This window comes from Neomonachus schauinslandi, chromosome 11, assembly GCF_002201575.2.
Source record: "Neomonachus schauinslandi chromosome 11, ASM220157v2, whole genome shotgun sequence".
Lineage (NCBI taxonomy): Eukaryota > Metazoa > Chordata > Mammalia > Carnivora > Phocidae > Neomonachus > Neomonachus schauinslandi.
Window position 1 is genome coordinate 57,976,010 of NC_058413.1, and position 24,807 is coordinate 58,000,816.

The window sequence follows — 24,807 nt, forward strand, 5'->3', positions numbered from 1 at the left end:
CCAGCTCATTTTAATTAAAAAAAATTTTTTAGTAAGTAATTCTCAACATATGACACAATATAAATCTGGGCATATTAGTACATAACAGAAAAAAAAAATTAACTAGCTAGTGAATTCTCCTAGTTGGCAGAGGCAAAAGAGCAATGGGGAGAAAAGGATGTTGGTCATAATCACCCAGCTTTTTAAACCTGTATCTACATTTAATGTCATATATTTAAGAGTTTCTCCAGAGGCAGTAGCTTTCAATGTTGATGGCACCTGGTAAGCTTTAAAAATTCCCCATGGCAGTCTATATCTCAGACCAATTAATTTGAATTTCTGGGGACAGAGCCTAGGCATGCATATTTTTTAATGTGTCTAGATGAATTAAATATGTGGTCAAGATTGAGAATCACTGCCCTATATTCTCCCTTCTCCTTTACCCCATCAGTCTCTTCTAAATAAGTAGCATAAAAATGATATGGAAAAAACATTTAATTTTTTCAAAAGAAGGCAAAAAAGGGAGGGATTTTTTAAAGAAAAGAAAGAGCAAAGGCACAAAATGTTTAAAAAAATCCAAATGCAGAAGCAATCACAATACACATGAGTGGACTAAGTTAAACAGGAAAAGGGCAAAGACTAAGTGATTAAGTGTTTTTAAAAACCTAAGCTGTACGCTGTTTCCCAGATACACATTTTAAACATAAGACAAAAAAAAAAAAAAAAAAAGAGGTTAACAGTAAAAGGATGATGATAGTAAAAAGCATGCCAAACAAATACTAATAAAAACCAAGTTGTATGGTTGAATTACTATCCAAATAGAGAATAAGGCAAAAAACAGAGCTAGAAAGAAGGAGGCCCACGACATAACTACAGACTGATTTTCTCATCAAGTAGGTCTAAATTTGTGTATACCCAATAACATGGCCTGAAAAACACATAAGGCAAAAACTACAAGAAAAAATGGAAAAACAGGGGATTTTAAATTACCAGGAAATGGCAGATAAAGTGTATTATATATCAGTAAGCATATTAAATATCTATACACACAATTTAATAATCTTATTCTAATACACGTATATTGAACATTGTACCCAGTAACTGAATAATGCACTTTCCAAAGATGAATAGAACATTTGTAATACTACAAAAAATATAAAGTGCCTAGGAATAAATATAAAAAGATAGTCATGGTCTTTTAAAATTTTTTTAAAGATTTTTTTTATTTATTTATTTGACACAGAGAGAGAGAGCACAAGGAGGGAGAGCAGCAGGTGGAGGGAGAGGGAGAAGCAGGCTCCCTGCAGGGAGCCTGATGTAGGGTTCAATCCCAAGACACTGGGATCATGACTTGATCTGAAGGCAGACACTTAACGACTGAGTCATCCAGGCGCCCCAAAATATTCATGATCTTTATAAAGAAAATGATTAAACTCTATTGAAAAGATCTGGAAAACTCCTAAATATACAGAGTGACATACCATGTCCAGGGATAGGAATTCAATACCATAAAGATACCAGTTTTTTCAAATTGATCTACAGAATCAGTGTTATCAAGTAAAGGCCAAATACGGTTTTTTTGGAGCTTGTCAAGATGATTGATTAGTTTAATGGAAGAGAAAAGAATCACAAATAGCCAGGAAACTCCTAAGAAAGGGAAGTATTTGTCTTACTACACAGTAAGATTTCTCAAGGAGCTACAGCAATTGAGACAGTGAAGTATTGGCATAGGGATGACCCACTGGACTAGAACATACAGAAACACACATATATATGGAAACTTGATTTATGACAAAGCTGGCAACTGTGATCACAGGAAGAGGAATGAACTGTTCAATAAATAGTACTGAAATAGTTATCCATTACAGGGCGCCTGGGTGGCTCAGTCGGTTAAGCAACTGCCTTCGGCTCAGGTCATGATCCCGGGTCCTGGGATCGAGTCCCGCATCGGGCTCCCTGCTTGGAGGGAAGCCTGCTTCTCCCTCTCCCACTCCCCCTGCTTGTGTTCCCTCTCTCGCTGTGTCTCTCTCCGTCAAATAAATAAATAAAATCTTTAAAAAAAAAAAATAGTTATCCATTACAAAAGAATTGGACTCTTACATTACATTCAGACCTCAATTCCAGGTAGATTAAAGACATATATGTGTAATGCACAATCTATAATATTTTTAGAAGATAATAAAGGATTTCTTAAACAAGAATCAAAAGCACAAACCATAAAGGAAAGGACTGAAACTTGACAACATTAAGAACTGTTTATCAAAAGACCGTATAAAGAAAAAGGCAAGGAATAAACTGAGAGAAAATATCTGCAACAGTACACTCAAAAAAGGGTAAATATTATCCAGAATATAAAAACACCGATATGAAAAGACAACACAACAGAAAATACTATAGCAGAGGAAATAAGTGGCCAATAACCATAAGAAAAGATTCCCAATCTCAATATTTATTAGAGAAAAGCAAACTGAAATCACATCAAGATCCCACTTTATATCCATGAGATTCTTAAAATTTTAGAAGTCTAAAAAAAAATCAGCTGTTGGCAAGGATGTGGAACAGCACAACCTACTGGTGGGAGTTTAAATTCATTCTTCTCTACAGGCAAAAATCTGGATTTATGTAGCAAAACTGAAGTTAAAAACATGCACTTGCACTATTTCATTTATACTCCTGAAGGAATATTGAAATCACCCAGAGATCCTTAAAAAATATTAATGCTTGAATCCTATTTCCCAGCAATTTTGACTGAATTGGAACATAACACTGAGAAAACAAACACCAAAAAAGCCCAAAACCAAAACCAAAACCCAACTCATCACAGAATAGTGCGATTCCACTGTATTAAGTTGAAAACCATGCAAAAAGAAATAATATTTTGTCTACAGGCACACAGATGTGGTAAAACTAATTTTTTTAAAGCACAGAAAAAAATAATTGGCACAGTGGGGAAAAAGGAGGGAGATGGAATGGGGAAAGCACAAAGTGGGGAATCAAAGGTACTAATAATGTTCTATTTCTTAAGTTTAGTAGTGAGTACAGGTGTGTGCTTTATACTGTCTATATAGCTTATATTATCTGGTATCTATGTGATATTTAATAAAATGAATTAAGCATTACTAATAGGTTACTTATACAAAAAAGAGCAGTACTTCAAGTTCTTGTCAACTGTAGGCTATTAGTAAATGTTATTATTGTCCTTCCCCCAGGAATATAAAAGGTTGTCTTGGAAGAGTGGCCGAAAAGAAAAGGCAAGGATGCTTTAGTGTCCTGCTCATCCTTAATAGTAGTCTGCTACCTCATAAAGAATCTTTAACCTCAGAACTTTAAAGTTTTGGTATCTTTTCTCAAAAGCCAACTTCAGGAGTCAAGGTGGTGTGTACAAACAGCATTTACTTTACAGCCAAACAGATCTTGTTAAAACTACAACTCTGTCCCTTACTGTGTGGATTTGGTAAGTTTGTTTGTTTTTTAATCTGAGCCTGGTTTCCTCAAATAAAAATAAAAGGTAATTTATTCAACAAATATTTATGGAGCACCTACCATGTGCCAGAGAATGTGCCAGGTATTATACAACGATGTACAAGAAACAAACACATGATTTCTGCTCTTCTAGAGGCAAACTAATTCCTACTTCAAAGAGTTGCTGAAAAGATTATATAATTTAAAGAACTTGACATGGTGCCTGAAATATACCTGGTATTCAATAAATGTTCTTTCTCTTTCTTTTTCTGCTTGGATTACTTAAAGCTAATAAAATGGGATTACTCCTTTTAGAAATCCTGTCTAGTGGTCTAATATTACAAAAAACACCAATGAAATAATATATATGACAGTAAAGTACTATACAAATATTATTTGGCGTAACATACTGTACAAACATTAGATGTTATTAGTCTGATCTATCATCAGATTAAAATGCTGGCACCTGAATCAAAGTAAAACTATTTTAAAATTATGAACCCAAGCATAATTGGCTTCAGATTTCAGTGTTTTTATATTCTTAATGGTTTGACTTAAAATGTATCCTTGTAATATCTGCAATTTTCTTTTAATATGGCTAGCTTTCAAAGTCACATTATTTTGGTGGCATTTATTATTGTAGGATTTTGTTTTTCCCATTTAAAAATATCTTGCAAATTCATGTTGCTGAGAGGCAAAACGGAAATAACTTTGTAAGTCAAATAGCACTAGCAGAGTACTTTTCACAAGAAAGGAGGATTAACAAATATTTACAGGATGAAGCAAATAGCAAAATTTTTTTTTTTTTTTAAGATTTTATTTATTTATCTGAGACAGAGAGAATGAGAGAGACAGAGAGCACGAGAGGGGGGAGGGTCAGAGGGAGAAGCAGGCTCCCTGCCGAGCAGGGAGCCCGATGCGGGACTCAATCCAGGGACTCCAGGATCATGACCTGAGCCGAAGGCAGTCGCTTAACCAACTGAGCCACCCAGGCGCCCCCAAATAGCGAAATTTTAGTCCAGTTGTGTGGTTGATGGGATTAGAACTTTTTTTTTTTTTTTAAGATTTTATTTATTTATTTGACAGAGAGAGACACAGCTAGAGAGGGAACACAAGCAGGGGGAGTGGGAGGGGGAAAAGCAGGCTTCCCGCAGAGCAGGGAGCCCAATGCGGAGCTTGATCCCAGGACCCTGGGATCATGACCTGAGCCAAAGGCAGACGCTTAACGACTGAGCCACCCAGGCACCCCGGGATTAGAACATTTTAAGAATGCACTCCACTTGGTGGATGCCGTAGGATTGGAAAAAATAGCCCAGTCTTCTGAATAAGACCTAGTAGCAGCAGGCTGTATTGGTTCAGAGGGATTTTTTCTTTTTTCCCCAAACCACAGTGTTGATTCACAAAATTTTCACTTCACAGTGGAAGCAGCAAAAACACGGTATCAGTTATCTTCTCAGTGCCCTTAAAAACAGATTTGCTTTAATCTAGTGTGGCATTTTCTTTCTCCTCTTTAGTTTTTTAATTGAAAAAGTAATATATCTGGTTAAAATTGGGAGAAGAAAAGTTAAAATTTTGTAACACACTCTGCTAGATGATTCATGAGAAACAGCACCCACACTTATTGCTGTCAGAAATAAAAGTTGGTACAAACTCTCTAGAGAAAAAGAGAACAGTGACTGCCTGTGGCAAGGAGAACCAGGCTAACTGGGAGTCAGGGGTGGGAGGGAAACTAACTTTTTACTTTACGCCCTTTGTAACTTTTGAACAGTGTAACTTTTACATATAATTTTTGTTTTTAGGCAATACAAGCAGATGATTAAAAATTCAAAGCATACAGAACAGTAGGCCCTGTGCACAGGGCAAACACTACTGTGAGTCTCATCTATTTTCCTATATATGCCCAGGGCCTTTTTTACATGCAGAAACTGAACCTCCTTAACGGAAATAAACATCCTCAACAGAAAAGGACTGATATCTTAAGGATGAAGGTTCTGCAAAGCTAAAAGAGCCCACAGAAAATATTGATCAACAAGTATCCAAGTGTCCCACCCCCATAAGAAGCTTGCAATCTAGATAAGGAAACAAAATAGATGTTTTAAAAAAACCCAAAAAACAGTAAAGAACAGGGCGCCTGGGTGGCTCAGTTGGTTAAGCGACTGCCTTCGGCTCAGGTCATGATCCTGGAGTCCCGGGATTGAGTCCCACATCGGGCTCCCTGCTCAGCGGGGGGTCTGCTTCTCCCTCTGACCCTCCCCCCTCTCATGCTCTCTGTCTCTCATTCTCTCTCTCAAATAAATAAATAAAATCTTTAAACAAAACAAAACAAAACAAAACAGTAAAGAACAACTGAATGTCCAAAGAAGCTATAGCAACTGAACACAAAGATGACAGGACTTGGAAGAAGGAAAAGCTTAATGTCAGCTAAAGAAGCTATTTTGATAGGAGGTTTGACCTGGGTTAGCCCTCATAACATCTAAAAAGTTTAAAAGAAACAGGTAAGAATATTAAAAGTGCAAACATCAAGCAGAACCAAAATGATGTGTGCCGCAAGTAACTTAGCCATAAAAACTTACAAGCACCCAAATTCCTGAGGTCCAGTAACTTCTTGTTACTATTTCTAGAATGCATAACAATTTGGAAAAGAGAAAGTTTTGGTGCTTACATCACATGCACATTAAGTTTTCTTTATTTTTGAATAACAATTTTAAGTTTTCATATGTGTCATCTCACTTAATCCTTACAACCTGTAAGCACTGTGTCAATCACATTTTACAAGTGAGGAAACTGAGGATTGTTGTGGTAAAAAGCAGTCCAAAGTGACCTGCCTTTTTCTTTTTTTTCCTTTTTTTTTTTTTTTAAAGATTTTATCTATTTATTTGAGAGAGAGAGAATGAGAGACAGCACGAGAGGGAAGAGGATCAGAAGGAGAAGCAGACCCCCCGCTGAGCAGGGAGCCCGATGTGGGACTCGATCCCGGGACTCCAGGATCATGACCTGAGCTGAAGGCAGTCGCCCAACCGAGCCACCAAGGCGCCCCTTTTTTTTCCTTCTTAACTCTCACCTTTGGCCTGGCAGAGGGGGAGTTCTGCAGACCCACTCCTCAGTGAAACTGAAGAAAGTTACAACATAAAAAGTAAAAACACAAACCTTGACCCCACCCTAGCCATTCAAAGTCCCTGAAAATGGTCCTAAGGACATTCAGCAAATGAAAAAACATCTATTCAAGAAAATCTACTAAAACTTGGTAAGGACAAGTGGTGTTTGAATGACAACCCACTCCCCCTCCCTTTCCCATCAAAGCTCAGCATGACAGAAACTCCACTCCAGACTGATAAAACAGCCAAAGACAGAGGGCCCTTTTTTATTATTATTATTATTATGTTCAGTTAGCCATCATTCAGTACATCATTAGTTTCTGATGTAGTGTTCAATGATTCATTATTTGCGTATAACGCCCAGTGCTCATTACAACACATGCCCTCCTTAATACCCATCACTGGGCTCACCCATCCCCCCCCAATCCCCTCCCCTCTGAAACCTTGTTTTTTACTGGAGTCCAGAGTCTCTTACGGTTTTTCTCCCTCTCTGATTTCTTTCCATTCAAGTTTTCTCTCCCTTCCCCTATGGTCTTCCGTGCTATTCTTTTATGTTCCACATATGAATGAAACCATATGATAATGGTCTTTCTCTGATTGAGTTATTTCACTTAGCATAATCCCCTCCAGCTCCATCCCTGTCAATGCTAATGGTGGGTATTCATCCTTTCTGATGGCTGAGTCATATTCCATGGAGCCCAGCAGCCCCCCCCCCAACAGGGGGCACGGCAACTCCGCTCAGAGGGCTCTTTTGAACCACAGCTCCCAGTAGGAGGACTACCTTAGCAGAAGGGGCAGCATGCCAGCATTTCTCACCTTGCCCACAGCTACCTGCGGCTAATGCTATGTTCTGGGTGAGTGCAGCCAAGAGGTGGGGGCTCCCTTCTTCCGCCCAGTCGTTGCTGGTCAGAAAGAAGCTCTGCCTTGGGCAAGGCACGAAGAATACCAGGCCCTGATTCTCTTGCCCAGGCTCATGGGGTGGGCAAGGCAAGCCTAGGAGACCTGGGGCTGCACTGAGCTTGGTTCCTATTTCAGGATGTCACTTAGTGTCCATTGTCCCTGCCTCTAGCACTAGAGCCTTGTTCAGAGATTTCGCCTAGGGATAGAAGCAGGCCATAAAATACTTCCCCAAATCTCTTTTTTAAAGGAACTGACTTCATTTGCAACAGAGTGTGGAAAAGTTCAAACCTAAGGGTGCTCTTAAAAAAAAAAGGCAAATGGGAGGTCTTGGACATTGGAGATAAAGGACAAACTGTAGACCTGCTAATCTGCTGGAGAGAAACTGAGAGACAGCAGGGAGGAGACCTTTTGGACTCAGGATAAATTTCAAACACTGACTTTGTGAAGTATACCTTTAAAGGAGCCTGAATTTGACTGGATCAGTCTGTGAATATTGCTGAAACAATAGAGCAATCAGCTTGGAATTAGCTGAGTTTCAGAGCTGGGTATGGTCTGGAAAAGAGACCACCAAAGAGCCTGGCCAGAATCAATGCCACCTCTAGGAGATTGTGGTCGTACCCAAGACTGTGCCAGCCAGGGGCATAATCAGAGGCTTCACGCGGCTAGGGGGATGCAGGGGATAGATCTGTTTCTAAAATAGAAAAGGAACTCCCATAACTCAACAACAAAAAGACAAGACAATTAAAACACTGACAAAAGACTTAAAATAGAATTTCTCCAAGGATATACAAATGACCAAGAGGCACACAAAAAGATGCTCAATATCCTTTGTCATTAAGGAAGTGCAAATCAAACCCACAATGAGATACTGCATCCATTAGAATGGCTATAATCAGAGACTGAAAATAACAAGCATTGGCAAGGATGCAGTGAAAGTGGAACCCTCAGGGCGCCTGGGTGGCTCAGTCAGTTAAACCTCTGACTCCTGATTTCCACTCAGGTCAGGACCTCAGGGTCGTGGGGTTGAGCCCCACACTGGGCTCTGTTCAGTGTGGAATCTACGGAGATTCTCTTCCTCTCCCTACCCACCCCCGCTCGCACATGCGTGCTCGCTCTCTCTCCAATAAATAAGTAAAATCTTAAAAAAAAAAAAAACAACTGGAACACTCATACATTGCTGGTGGGAATATAATATGGTGCAGCCACTGTGGAGAATAATTTGGCAGTTTCTCAATAAGTTAAACATAGAATAACCATATGACCCAGCAATTCCACTCCTAGGTATATAGACAAAAAGAAATGAAAACAAGTGTTCAAACAAAAACCTGTACACAAATGTTCACAGCAGCATTATCCATAATAACCAAAAAGTGGAAACAACTTAATGTCTATCAATGAATGGTTAAACAAAATACAGTATATCCACACAACATATTATTTAGTAATAAAAAGAAATGAAATTCTGATAATATGCTACAACAGAAGCCAGGCACAAAAGGCCATATATCATGTGGCCAATATCATGATTCCATTTATATGAAATATCCAGGACAAGAAATCCATAGAGCCAAAAAGTAGACTAGAGGTTACTAGGGGCAAGGGGTGATGGGAATGGAGAGCTTTTGCCATACAGTTTCTGCTGGAGTGATGAAAAAGTTTTAAGAAACAGAGGTAATGGTTGTACAACACTGTAAATATAATTAATAGTACTGAATTGTACATTTAAAAATGGTTAAAATGGTAAATTTTATGTTACATATATAACCACACACACACACGCAAGCAAACCAACCTAATACCAAACTTCAACATACAGTATGAGATGCAGCATGAGAATCTTAGCATGAGACTCTTCACAGTAGGAGATTCAGATATAAAATTACACATCTTCTTGGGTTCCATTTAACAGGCTTACTCTTTCAGTTCATTCTCAGCTTTAAAAACTATTTAAATGCATAAATTCTAAGGCTTGAATAATGTTCCTATTATATGAAGTATTAATCTTAGATTTTCTCAACCTAATTTCATAATGTGTGACCATTTATCACACTTTGGCATAACAGAACTGTAATTTTAAAAGCTCAAATGTGAATTACACATTTACATATAAATTGTAAATGTCCAAAAGCAAAAAGCAAACCCATAATGAGAAACAATTTCATACCCTCTAGCTATGGCTATAATAAAAAAAAGAAGGGCAATAATAAGGGTTGGCAATGATGTGGAGAAACCAGAACCCTCATGCATTGCTGGTGGGAATATAAAATGGTGCAGCCACTTTGGAAATGGTTTGGCAGCTTCTCAAAATATTAAACACAGAGTTACCATATGACTCAGCAATTCCACCCAAGAGACATGAAATCATATGCTCATCGAAATGTTTTCACAAATGTTCATAGTAGCATTATTCATAATAGCCAGAAGGTAGAAACAATCCAAATATCCATCAACTGCCAAATGGATAAACAAAATGTTGTACATCTACACAATAGTATACCAGTTGAATATAAAAGGGAATGAAGTACTGATAAATGCTACAACATGAATGAACCTCAAAAGCACTGTGCTAAGAAAAAAAAAAGCCAAACACAAAAGACCATATGTTGTATGATTCCATTTATATGAAATGCTCCCCAAAAGGCAAATCTATAGAAAGTAGTTTAGCGTTTACCTAGAAGGGGGGGGGGTAATGGCAAGGGACTGCTAATGGGGACCAGATTTCACTCTGAGGTGATGGAAAGGCTCTAAAATTAGATTTGTAGTGATTGATGGCTGCACAATCTTGTGAATATACTAAAAACCATGGAACTGTATTTTAAGTGGGTAAATTTTATGGTATATAAAATATATTTCAATAAAGTTGTTTTTTTAAAACCTGCTCCATCTTTTCGTTCCTATAGCCATCCGACTTTATTTCTTATCATTCACCAATATGAACTTTCTAATTTGTCCATCTAGAGTCCATTGAAAACCCCACACTCATTTCAATTGCTTGACTCTGCTCACATTGTTCTCCTACTGGGAATATTCTCCCTAGGTTACATTCCAGTCACAAATTCATTTTGAAGATTTTCCTGCCCAAGTCAATCCTCATTGACCTAATTTTCCTCTAGATTCCATACCACTTGCAATTGTTAAGACTGTAACCTCAAATATATACATAAAGCAGTTTCATCTTACACTCCATCAACAGCTAATTTTTGCCATAACCTCTAATTCTTGCCTTTAATCTCTTTTATCTTCTTAGAGACAAGCTAGCATCTTGAACACAGGTGGTACAAATGTCTGCTGAATAACATATGCATGCCTTAATGCAACTTTCTACATATGTGTTCAATAGTATCCAAACCTTCACAAATAGCCCAACTCTTAAAACAGGGAACAGAAATGAAGAAAAAGGAACTAAAATGATGGAACATGCTATCACTTCTCAACAGTGTATTAGAGAAGTGTATGTTCTTATTGCACATTTCAAGATGGCCTTTTACTGCTGCCCTCAAACCTGGGTGTACTAGGCATCCTATCTTTTTTCTTTTTAAGTAGGCTCCACACTGAGTGTGGAGCCTGATGTGGGGCTCGATCTCACGACCCTGAGATCATGACCTGGGCAGAAATGAAGAGTCAGACACTTAACCGACTGAGCCACTCACACGCTACAAGGTTTTTTGTGGTTTTTTTTAAAGATTTTATTTATTTATTTGACAGAGAGAGACACAGTGAGAGAGGGAACACAAGCAGGGGGAGTGGGACAGGGAGAAGCAGGCTTCCCGCGGAGCAGGGAGCCCGATGAGGGGCTCGATCCCAGGACCCCGGGATCATGACCTGAGCCAAAGGCAGACGCTTAATGACTGAGCCACCCAGGCACCCCCAAGAGAAGAATTTAAATATGAAACTCCACTTACTCCTAACAGTGGGGTACCAAGATTCAAACCCCAATGCCTTTATAGGCAGTCAGGACAAAATTAACACAATGAAGAATGGAAGTACTGTACAGACATGTGTGAGGTGGGAATAAGAAGGTCTTGCTTTCAAAGGATAGAGGGTTGGCAGGGGCAGAAGACAAGTCTTCTAAACCAAGCTTCTGAAAGCAACAAAGACAGCGGGTCATAGCAAAAAGCCACAAATTGCTGAGATCTGATCTAGAGCCTGACGGCAGGAGCCTAGGACTAACAAATTCAAAAGCATCTCTTTCTGGTACCCTGAATAGGCAAGTCTAATTCCACTAATGGGAAATTCCTCAACCTGGCCATGAAAGGCTACAAACATTGAACACTTCTCATTTGTTTAGCTTCAGAAATACGTATTTTCCCCTTCCTCTATATTTATACTTACCTGGTAACTTGCCTTGTGTTTTTTAAAGGCCAAAACACATATACTGTAATCATTCAGACTTGCTTATGGGATTTCCCCGGTAGCAAAGTAGTTATCTCCAAATGTATCATTATTTCAGTTTGTTACAGATTTTTTTTTACTTGCTTAATTTGGGTCTCTTTTTTTTTTTTTTTTTAAAGATTTTATTTATTTGACAGAGAGAGATACAGCGAGAGAGGGAACACAAGCAGCGGGAGTGGGAGTGGGAGAGGGAGAAGCAGGCTTCCCGCGGAGCAGGGAGCCCGATGCGGGGCTCGATCCCAGGACCCTGGGATCATGACCTGAGCCGAAGGCAGACGCTTAACGACTGAGCCACCCAGGCGCCCCTAATTTGGGTCTCTTTAATAATTACTTTCTTATTTGTAAAACTCCTTTAAATTATACCTTTCCTTCCCATCATTTCCTTTTTAATATTCAGTGGTTTAGATTAAGGGATTATGAAATGTACTTAAGGTGGGTAATTCCTCACTTCAACATTCAGAAGACTATTAAGGTACAAAGAGAAAATAAACAATATAAACGCCTAGAAGAGAATGTTTTTCACGATTTATGTACTATTATCATTTGCTGCCTTTTTTGAACTCACATTTACAGATGTTAACAATCCCAGTTTAAATGTTCAACAAAGCATTTTTATTCTGCTTTTTGCAGAAGGCTATCAAGATTTCTTCAAACTACGTATGAATACAGACAGCATTTGATTATCATTTTAAATAATGACTTCAACACATCAGGACAACTTCTCCCAGTAAATACTTTGTTCAATAATAAGAAGAGTAAGCATCATTATCAAGAGTCCAAATGTACTGAACCAGAACAGAGCAGTTATACACAGGTCTTGTCATTTGATGGAATCACCCAGATGTATAAATAAGAATCTTGACTTCTTAGAGATAAAGAAATCACTGAATAAATGAAAGAAATACAAAAAGCACCATTTATCAACATACATTTCTCTCTGCCCATTATTATACTACTGGCCAATGATGTTAAATAGGTTGTGAAATTGGTAAATGAAAGGCTTTCAACTGCCTACAAGTAAGAAAAACTGGTAACTTTTAAATAATGTGCAACAAGGGTAAGCTGACATGCCTGGCATATACCAGGAGCTCAAAAAATTATTGCTGAACAAGGAATTAAAATCAGAGCCTTCAGGGGTGCCTGGGTGGCTCAGTTGGTTAAGCGACTGCCTTCAGCTCAGGTCATGATCCTGGAGTCCCGGAATCGAGTCCCACATGGGGCTCCCTGCTCGACAGGGAGCCTGCTTCTCCCTTTGACCCTCCCCCCTCTCATGCTCTCTCTCTCTCTAATAAATAAATAAAATCTTTAAAAAAAAACCAAACAGAGCCTTCATGAGGTATATGGAACATAAATAATTTCTTATAAAATAAATGTGTTCTTTAAAGACTTTGGAAAAGAAAATATGCTAATGTATGTTTTCTTATTTTATCTTTTAAAATATAACTTACATCCAAAAATATTAACTGGGGGTTGAATGTGCATGAAAGAGATCTTAAAAGCTTTATTAATCTCTTCAAGTGTCTCTAGTTCACCAATTCACAGTTATATAAGGAAAGCAAATGGAGTACTAATTTAAAATTCATTCCTTTCAGTCACAATGTCAGTAATATAGCCAGTAGGACAGGAAATCGGAGAAGTTTGAATTTTCTATACCTGTTCTTTAAGGATTACCATTGACAAATCTTCAAGTTTTAGTATGGTCTATCCACACAACCATTATTAAATTTAAAGGAAACCCTCCGAAGAAAAATATCAAAGAGCAACCTATGCCTCAAGATGGTAAGCACAACTTACTTCAACTTGGAACAATTCTCCAGCCCCCTCACAGTCATTGGATGTGATTATTGGAGTATGAATATGCACAAAGCCACTGTCCTGGAAGAAAAGAAAACACACTTTTTTCAGTGTATTTGTATATAAAACAATTCTAAGATCATACAACTGATTATACTATTAAAAGAGCACTAAGAGAATGCCATATCAAATCGCTAACCCCCCAAGTATAACTACTGAGATATCAAGTTGAGTGTTTTACTGTGCAGAGAAGCACAATGAATTTTAAATCAAGAACTGACTTAGACATTCTCTAGTCCAACATGATTTCAAAGATAAGGAAATTGAGACGCAGAGAGACTTAATGAAAAATTCACACAACTAGTCGATGGCAGAGAGAGCCAGGACTGGAACCTAGGCCTTTAAGGTCTCTCTGGTGTATTTTTTCTTCCCACTTCTCTAACACACTGGTAGTGAATCAACACACACACACATACACACACACACAGTCACTCAAGGCTAATGCGCAACGATGTTGCCTGCACTGCTAAGGGACTACGAAGTGATCAATATGAAGTTCAGTTGTTATTTTGGAATGAGACCCCCAATTGTCACAAACCACCAAAAAAGGAGAAAAATTAAAGTTGGCAAATAGGGACTGAAGAAATAAATAGCAACAAAGGCAGAAATGATTTTTAGGAAGTCTGTCATCAAATTGATGGCACAGAACACTACACACAGCATAGGCAGTGCACTTCCTTTGCCTCAAGGAAGATTCTGAGCATCAAATCCATCCATTACTGAGGCGCCCAATTTCAATTCTTCCGCTCCGAAGTCTGAGCTATTTCCATTAGTGAACCACAAAAGCTGTTTGCTAGTAGGACTGAAATAACCCACCAACTTCAAGGTTATGCTTCTTTCATTTTGACTATGGATGTGGCAAAAGGTTACATTCAGTGTAAATGTTGCAGGTGGGTGTAGAACTTACGCTGCAGAGACACAACAGTATGTGTTTCACACGAAAATTTTGATCTTGAGGTCAGTGCAATGAATTCATACATGCACATTTAATCTCTGCCTTATTATACCCATCACTGATGGAATGTAAAATGTTTCAGTGCATTACACCAGCCGCCTCCCAAATTTGCCCTTCCCTTCTTAAAAAGGTGGAATTCAAGTATTCTGGCTATGATAAAAAGTACCCAGTTAACAACTTGTCTTATGATGTAGACTGATTAAATATTCAAGCTATAAATTAGGAGTCTCAGAAAATATTCAAATATATACTTAACCTGGGAGCTACGTGCCTAGAGGTGCCGCACAAAGCACATTATAGAGAACGAATGAAATGTAATCAATAACATTACTGCATAAAATTTTTATCTCCTAGGAACCAGAATTATGGACATGAATCATTTATTCCACATGAATACAGGCAACTATGAGCAGGAGTGCAGTAAACAAAGAAAGGAAGTGAAAAATCCAAAGGAAATGAGGGTGGTGAGAGGGAGGGGGAGAGGGAGGAGAAAATCTAACGGCTAAATATAATTGCCAAAGTTAGAACTGGTCAATTGCCACAAGAAACAAAACTGCAAATCTTGTGAAAAAAACTATCTGGGTTTAAAAAGAAAAAATCACTCAAGTAGTGGGAATTATTCTTAATACTCAATTAATGCTAAACCTTTCAAAAGGTATCACCAGCTTTTTAAGCCTTAATGCTGCTAGAAGGCTTATATCAAAGTCTGTAACATTCCCACCAAAAGCTATAAAGAACAGACTCCAAAGGTAGAATAATAAAGCATAGAGAACAAAATCCAAAAAAGAGCAAGTGGATAGGGAAGTAGAAAAATAAAAAGGAAAATAAACAGCAAGGAGTGGGGGAATACTGTCTGCCTCCACCAGGGTAACAGTGTCAGATATTTATCCCATCCTACAGTAAAGGGGTTCCTAACTAGAAATAGGAAGGCCAGAGAAGGAGCCAAAAATAAAAGTACACACTTACCCAATTTTTCTTTTCTTTTTTTCCCCCCTTAAGATTTATTTATTTATTTGAAAGAGAGAGCGAGAGAAGACACCAGCAGGGAGGAGGGGCAGAGGTAGAGGCAGAAGAAGGCTACCTGCTGAGCAAGGAGCCCCATGGGGGAGGGGCAGAGGGAGCAGCAGGCTCCCTGCTGAGCTGGGAGCCCGACCCTGATGCGGGGCTCAATACCAGGACCCTAGGATCATGACCTGAGCCAAAGGCAGACGCTTAACCGACTGAGCCACCCAGGCACCCCTACTCACCCAATTTTTCTGATTCCACCTGCCACCTCTAAATATCTAAATATTTTTGATACACATTTTAGAACCAGATATTTTATAAGACACTGAGTATCTGAAATTTATAAAATTCACATACTAAGGCCCATGCACATCACTCAAAACCTCATGGACTGTATTTTTCTTTTACACTCACACAAAGTAAGCATCATTATTTAATCAGAATCAACAAGGAAGAAACATGACAACAATTGCTAGCCACTGGCAACAAAAAGTGACAGCAAGAAGACCAAAAAAAAAAAAAAAAAAAAATCCATAAAAAACAGTCACAGGAACTCAAAGACACAGTAGTCTGGGGTCATTCAACAGAGCAGCAAAGAATACACCCTGACAGGCTTTTAAGGCCTTGCCATACAGAAGAAGGAAAACCTGATACTCAAAAGGAAGAATCTGGACTCATCAAGAAAGGGTAAACTCTTCTATTGGCTCAATTAGGAAGCCAGGGAACCATGTAATATATTTTAGGATAACCTCCATTGGAAATTAGAAAAAAAAATTGTGCCTAACTACTCCGTTATGGGAGAAACTCAGCTCTTCTAAATAATTCATACCTTGAGGATTCTAGATATCCAAGTTTTAGTACACAGCAAAGGTGTCACTTTTATGCACAAACCAACTTATACACAAAATATTTTTGATACTCAAACCAAAAAATGATTTTCTAACCTAGAAATATTAGGAAAAAATAGCAACTAGAACAGTACCTTTTAAGTTAGGATACTTTAAGGTATGAAACTCTTAGATTTTGAGTCTCAACATCTTTTAGGGAGTCTAAAGTAGTAAGTCACAGAAATAGTACCAAGTACTAGATAACATATAACTATTATTTAATATGCCCTATCGTATTCTGTGATTTCAATTCAGTCCTAAGTGTTATATATACAAGTGGGTAACATTATAGAATTACCAGGATTATATTTTCCAGGGCTTTACAATTAAAAACTGAATTGATAGCACTCAAAAATTACCTGCCTTTATAACTATAACCAATAGTGCTAAAATTCATTATTTGCAACTACTTAAAATGTTATTTTGCTTATTTTTTTATTTCAGATTTTTCCCAGTTTGTTAAATTGTTTACACATTTGTAAAAGCTGCCAGTAATAAATGTATAAAGTAGGTAAAGCTCACTTGCCAATGGACTGCCAATATCACCATCTAGTGGCCAGAAATCTACAAAATTTTCAGTATTGAAGCAGGTCTACTTTATCCACTATTTAAAGCCATATGGGGCAAGAAACATTTTTAGATCTGAACAAATTTTCTGCTTCTGTGGTTAAGCACTACTGAAAAGCCATATGGAAGCTGCATAAGAAAGTTTATGAGAGCATATGGAAATGCACCCTTTCAAACTATATAATAGGATGACATAGTATAATGTGATTATTTTTCTTTGTTTATTCAAAACTATATGCTTCAAAGCCACAATGCTCTTTAGCTGTTTCACCAGAAACTAACTCTGAAGGAGCTTTTCAAAGAGCAAGAACTCTCTAGGTAAACTACAGTAGGGCTGGGCCTGCATGAATTTGGATGCATCCAAGGGAAGGGTATGTTAGACAATCTCTGCCAATCAGCTGGATCTGGAGAAGTGGCATAGGAAGAGCTCCAGAACCACTTGGAATAACACTGAACTTCATCTGCTGGGCCACTCCTGGCCTTTGGGGCCCTCTCATCCACCTGAGGGGAGGGTCCCTTGACCTCATAAACTTAACCACTATATTCCCCAGTGGCTTTCCTGGGTAGGGGGAAGCAGATGACAAGCAAAGCTAAGTAATGCCTTTAGCTGCATACCAATCTACTTGATTAACACCAATAACTCTTTAAAAGTAGTGCTTACTACATATATGTCTATGACCAAGATGGAAAAACAGGGACCAAATTTACCCTCCCCCTTGAAACAACCAAAAACAAACAACAAACAAACAAAAAATGAAAACAAAACTAAAAACCCCACAAAAAAAATCAAAACACACACGAAAGGATGGTTTTCAAAACAATGGATATCAGACAACAAAAGACAGTGATCCCTGAGGCGGGAAACAAACTTAGTGAACCCTATCAATAGCCTTGCTTAGTACCTTGAGATTGTCCAGGCCATAGCAGGAAGAGGGGGGAAATAAGGTGGAGCCCAGCAGACTTCCTTAGCTGAGGAGACAGAGCTGAGAGTCTGAGGGGGCAAAAGTGGCTAGAATTCATAGGACAGAGTATCAGAGAGGAGAGAGATGAGAACTCCAGGGATGTACAGAGGGTCACTCTGGAGTATTAGGTAGAAGAATGATGAGCACGTGCATGTGGGGAAACTATCAAAAGCCAAGGAAAGAATCATACAAAAAGATCAGAGGAAACAATGCCTGGTGCTCACAGTGTGGCTGGAAACAGTACCTGTTCCCACAAGCCAGAATGGAAAAACTCAAAATTCACAAGGCACTAGGTAAAGTACTCAGGAAGTCTTTGCCTCAGTAGTGGAAATTAACTAGCCCTAGACTGTGAGCACTGCTCCAGCCCTATTTACCAAATTATAAAAACAAGACCCATAAAGATCAAACAGTTTTCAAGTAGCTTAACCTCACACCAAAACAAAGCTTAATAATATCCAACACGGTAAAATTTTCTGTCTGGCATCTAACCAAAGATTAGCAGATAGGCAAAGAGGCAAGAAATCATCACCTGTAATGAGGAGACTAAAAGCACTAAATCAAATAAATAAATAAATAAATAAAAATAAAAAATAAAAGCATATCAATCAGAAAGGACTTATAATTGACAGACATGTTAGAATTAGAAGGACATAAAAACAGTTATTAAACAGCTATTACAACTGTAAAGTTTTATTAAAAATGTTTGTGTATGTTCAAAGAGTTAAATGGAAGATATTTTTTTAAAAAGGCCCAAATCGTGCTTGCTTCAGCAGCACATATGCTAAAATTGGAATAATGAAGAGAAGATGAGCATGGCCCCTTGTGCAAGGATGACATGCAAATTCGTGAAGCATTCCATATTTTTCCACACAGAAGGAAAAAAAAAGGCCCAAATCAAACATCTAGTTATGAAACCTACAATGTGAGATGAAAAATGCATTGGATAAGAGTAACAACAAATCAGTCATTGTAGAAGAAAAGATTAGTAAGCTTGAAGACATAGCAATAAAACTATCCCCTAAAAAAACACACAGGGAAAAAGGAATTTAAAAAAAGAAAAGAACATCAGTGAGCTATGAAGGTATCATTAAGTGGCCTAATATATAGGTAACTGAAGTCTCCAAAGGGGGGAGGTAACATAAAAAATATATGAAGAAATAATGGCTGAAAAACTTGATGAAAATTAAAACACATAGATCCAAGAAATTCTACAAGGTCTAAACACAAGGAACAAAGAAAACTGTGCCAAGGCACATCATAATCTAATTGCTCAAAACCAGTGATTAAAAGACAATTTCAAATCAGCCAAAGAAAAAAGTACCACACAAATAAAGGGTGCTTGGAATAAATAGTGTGACTAACAGAACTTTCAGGATAATACTCCAAGGTTATAATTATTCAACTTCTTCACAAGAAAGAACAGCTAAAAGCACACAAAGCATCTTACCTTAAAGAAAGAATTAATAGCAGCTGTGGCTTCACTGCGAACCCTCAGTATAGAACCCAGAGCATTAGTTCTACACCGAAGGTGAGGATATTGTCTCAGATACTCCAGAGGATGCCTCTCCTTATATTTAAAAGGGAAAGCCTGCCAATAAATGGGAAAAAAAACAAATTAAAAGCTAAAAAAGATAATGTTCTATAAATAGCAGTTTCCAGGACACTTGTTAAATAGTAATGCTTCAAAACAAAATTAAAATGTTTTCGCTGTTTCTTAATATAAGTGAATATAGTCCACATAATTCCAAATTAGTAGAATGGTGGATGGATTCAGAGATGTGGGTTTGAATCCAGCTCTACTACTTATTAGGTGTGGAACCTCGGGCAAAGTTAGTATTACTGAGGCTAATCTGTTATTTATCAGATTTCCACCCATTAGCTTATATCAGTCACTACTTACAAATAGAGAGATTAGGATATAATTATGCAAAATAGTCCACTGTTTGGCACATAAGAGTTCAGAATATTGTAGATATTAAAGATTATGTTTTCTACAGCTGTGTACACACAGCTGGTGTTCAATTTTCAAGTCACCCAAATGTCTTGGAAGCCTACAATCATTTATAATCAATTGGCACTGTTCTTCCCTGTTTATCAACATGGCTAAGAACATGAGGGAGGGTCAACAGCTTTCTGTCATCTGGCAGAGTAGTATATATTACAAAAATTTCAAATTATGACTCTATGTAGAAATATTACACCCTGCCTACCCTCATGTTTCAAGATTAAGAAGACAGAAACAAACCTTCAGACCAAAGTTTTAATAACAGAAAAGCTAAGTAAAAAAGCCAAACTGATAGCTTATTCCATTTAGTCTTATCTATTTCTTTTAGTGCACATACTAATTTATTTCATAATAGAGTAAGTACCACATCTACTAAAGTCAAAATATGATATTAATAAGAGTCTGGAGACTGCCTGGGGATCAGAATTCCCTAATGTCTGAATACTTTACAATGAACCTGAAATCAAGGGGAAGAGAAGGTGAATGACAAAGAAGCCAAGAGAGAACAATTTAAGAAGAGTAAAACACATGGCAAATTTTAATAATCATTATACCCCTCTAAAAAAGCAGAACCGAAAATGGTTACCATCTCCCAATTCCTGAGTTCCAAATTATTTTCATAGTCTACTTTTCAGAAATCTTAGAGCCCGATTCCAGACTTTACATGTCAATTAGTATTTATTAGCATTTCAATTAGTATTTCTTGATAAATTATTCAGAATGACTTTTTTTAAAAGTTGCCCATTTTCTCTCTTATTTCCTTATATTTATTTTCCTCCAATTATCCAAAAGAAATAAAAATGAATTAAAATGATGCAATTTCCCTATACTTCCTCATTTTTCGTTCATTAAATACTTAAAGACAAGTATAGCAAAACTACAGGGGAGTCAGATGGCTAGTACATCAGTTTCAGCTGTGGCACTAGTCAGCTATACAACCTTGAGCAAGTCAGGTCACCTGACTGGGCCTCATTTTCTCCAGTTCAGAAACTGGATTGATAATCTATGATTTTATACCCTCTTACCTCTTTATCAGGTGATAAATAAAAGCTAGTAACAAAGAGTCTTGCAAAAACAGGCATAAACATGTCTCTTTTTTCTTTTTAAGATTTATTTATTTGAGAGAGAGAGAGGAAGAGAGAGAGCATGCGCCCACACATAAGCAGGTGGGGGCAGAGGGAGAAGGAGAGAGAAAACCAAGCAGACTCCCTGCTGAGCACGGGGCCCGAGGGGGTTCTCGATTTCAAGACCCTGAGATCACAACCTGGGCTGAAACCAAGAGTCAGATGCTTAACCGACTGCACCACCCAGATGCCCCACATATGTCTTAATGTAGGATTTCTTATCTTTGCTCAGCCCAAGCATTACTCCAGTACTGTCCCACAGAATTTTCTGTGATAAATGGAAATGTTCTGTATCTGGGCTATCCAGTATGGTAGCCAGCAGCTGCCTGTAATGACCAAACACTTGAAATGTGGTTAATGGCACTGCGGAACTGATTTTATTTAATTTTGATTGATTTAGTATTAAAATAGTTGATATGAAACAGCCACAGGTGGCTAGTGGCTACTATACTGGTACAGCACAGTTCTAGATCCTGCAAAGGCCATTTCTAGGCAGGGCTTTCCTAAGAACATGGTCTACCCCGATGTCTCTGTCACTGCGGCTAACTGGGCATCTTCGTGAAAGTGGCAAGTTTCAACCGTGACAGCCATCCAAAGAGATACACAGATTAATACTTCACTTTCATTCATAAAACTCAATCATCTATATACTTTTTGCTATACTCTCTACATTCCTCAGGCACCATAGCCTGTTTCAATTATCTGGGAAGTCCAACTGAAGCATGCTCTAAGGGCCATCTTCCCAATAATCACACTTAAAACAGACTGCTAATGTTTTAAATTAAGCCTAAATAGTCTCCATTAAAGTATTGGAGCATACCTTGGCATCGCAATTTCCAACAACTTCAATTTTTTCTGCCTTCAGTTCCACATCTTGCTTTTTGGATGGACTTTTTACCAGCTGCCCTTGAACTTCCACAGAACTCCCAAAAGCCAGTTCTCTACAGTAACAAAAAGCCAGCATAAACAAGGTATCATTATATGGAACCCTCGTTTTAATACAAAACTTGCTATCAGAACATTCCAATATTTAATGAGAGAGGTTTCACCCTTCCTTGGGCAGCAAATAATTGGGAGAGACTGAAGCAAAGAATAGGTAGGGGATATTATTATGTGAAGATGTTAGAAGAAGAAAGGCCCCCATCAAAAAAACTGAAATCTTGCCATTTGCAATGACATGGATGGAACTAGAGGTTATTATGCTAAGTGAAATAAGTCAATCAGAGAAAGACAATTATATGATTTCACTCATTTGTGGAATTTAAGAAACAAAATAGAGGAGCATAGGGAGGGGAGGGAAAAATAAAACAAGACAAAATCAGAGAGGGAGACAAACCATAAGAGACTCTTAATCATAAGAAACAAACCGAGGGTTGCTGGGGGGGCGGGGATGGGGTAACTGGGTGATGGACATTAAGGAGGGCATGTGATGTAATGAGCGCTGGGTGTTAATATAAGATTGATGAATCACTGAACTCTACGTCTGAAACTAATAATATATTCTATGTTAATTAACTGAATTTAAATTAAAAAAAATAGGGCGCCTGGGTGGCTCAGTTGGTTGAGCGACTGCCTTCGGCTCAGGTCATGATCCTGGAGTCCCGGGATCGAGCCCCACATCGGGCTCCCTACTCAGCGGGGAGTCTGCTTCTCCCTCTGACCCTCCCCGCTCTCATGTGCTCTCTCTCTCTCTCATTCTCTCTCTCAAATAAATAAAATCTTTAAAAAATAAATTTAAAAAAATAAAAGAGAGAAAGAGAAAAAAAAAAGAAAAAGAAAAGGAAAGGCCTGGGCTCGAAGGATCTTGATTCCAGATAGTTGGAGTTGAGCCTCAAAGCTCTGAAAAGCGGTTTGTTTAGAAAGATCACTCAGGGGGCAATATGAACATTGGATTAGGGAAATGGGGAGCAGAGATGAAAGAAAAAAGATTCTTTGGTTTAAAAAAAAAACACAAAAGACTCACCTACTGTCAAAGCTTGAATCTGCTACAACCTGAAGGCTTTCCAAAGACGATCCATCATTTATATGCAGGAACAAGACTTCCTTCTGGGATCGGACTGAACGAATCCATCCCTAATGAAGAGAAAGTTCTAAATGTGAGTTTAAAACACATAAACATTTTACATTTTCATTACACACGCACATATAAGACTAAATGAAAAAAAAAAAATGTCCTCAATCCTGTCTTAACAAATCAATCGCTTTTAGCTCACCCCTAAGCATATCAAATTCAGTATGATTCTTATTGCAGTGAGATACAGCTTCGGCATCACACCTTTTTGTTTTGTTAATAAAATTCACCATTCTGAATAGATGCCTAACATTCCATTAGGTGAAGAGCCTAATTCACATCATCAATTTCCCCAATATTGGCTATTCCAGGTATTTCTTCTTGCCCCTCGCTCCTTTTCACCACCGTAACAAATAACAGGGCACATATTTTGGCCCTGTTATTCCCGTCTTCTTTTATATAAAATTCCCAGAAGGGAGATTATATAGTTATAGACTAGAAACATCTTTATGGGATTTTTTTCCCTTTTAGAATGTATCACACAAAGTTCTCAAGAAGCTTTCCATGTGAACATAATTAGTACATAAGCTTTCGAAGACACTCTGAATTTAAATGACAGGTATGGGTGAGTATAAATAAGAGGTCTTCTAGTAGACAAGTACTACTAAAAACAGTTCTCACAGATCACATCTAACTTACATTTAACTAGCACGGAAAAGAGAATATTCTTCTAGCAGACACTGAACAAGTGTTTAACAACTGATGGTGTTTGATGAACTATCAGACATGCTTGGGAAAAGGGAGATGATTCTAGTTAGAAAAACTAGAGTTTTTGACCCTTACTTTGTGTTCCCATCATACCCTATAGACAATGCTATTAAAGCTCTTCTATTACTTATTTGCATGTCCATAATATTTTCAAAGTTTAGGAACCATGCTTTAGTTGCTTTGAAGGCCAGTCAAGCACATAGTAGATAGTCCATTAATGTTTTTCAGTGAAAGAATATCTACCATGCACTAAAAATCTACTATTGACAAGTGTTTTACTACCTTCTTCATATACTATCTCATCCCTTCCTCACAACAGCTCTGTGGATTATCATTATAATTTGTCTTGCAAGTAAAGAATCTGGGCTCAAAGAAGTTAAATAACTTGCTGAAGGTCACACTGCTGGTTAACATAAAGCCCAAATTTGAACCCAAGTCTACCAGAAAGCCCTTGAACTTCTTCTAGGGCTACACTGAATAAGTATAACTTGCCTCAGTCTCCCATACAAGGCCTTTCACAATTGAGTGTGCCCATCTTTCTGGTTTCACCTCCCCACGCTTCCCCGAAGGCAGGTGCTCTTTGGTCAGTTTCAATCAATAGTAATTCCCAAAGCACCACTGTCTTGCTTTTCACTTGTTAGTAAAAGATAACATTTGTGAAGCACCGTTTAAAAATGTGCTTCTGTTCTAAGCTCTTTATATTTTACTACTTTTCCTTACAAGAACTTAATGAAGTGAATATTAGAGATGGAGAACATATTTAGAGAGGTTGGGTTAACCTCTCTAAATAATTAAAATCACAGTTCCCAAGTAGTAGAGCTAGAATTAAAATACAGTTCTC

General features: G+C 37.9%; 1 protein-coding gene and 1 non-coding gene across 2 annotated transcripts in view; one reads left to right on the forward strand and one right to left on the reverse strand.

The window, feature by feature from the left end:
* NARS2 (asparaginyl-tRNA synthetase 2, mitochondrial) overlaps positions 1 to 24,807 on the reverse strand; it is a 131,775-nt gene that overhangs the window by 105,026 nt on the left and 1,942 nt on the right. Inside the window, exons 2-5 of the mRNA XM_021704658.1 lie at positions 23,151 to 23,260; positions 22,008 to 22,128; positions 19,506 to 19,646; positions 13,623 to 13,703 (exon numbers count right to left, since the gene is read on the reverse strand). Of these exons, the coding sequence (XP_021560333.1) occupies positions 13,623 to 13,703; positions 19,506 to 19,646; positions 22,008 to 22,128; positions 23,151 to 23,260 (453 nt within the window). The remainder of the gene's footprint in view (positions 1 to 13,622; positions 13,704 to 19,505; positions 19,647 to 22,007; positions 22,129 to 23,150; positions 23,261 to 24,807) is intronic.
* Positions 18,816 to 18,923, forward strand: LOC123326247. The gene has a single exon (XR_006540959.1). It is a non-coding gene; the product is annotated as a U6 spliceosomal RNA (small nuclear RNA).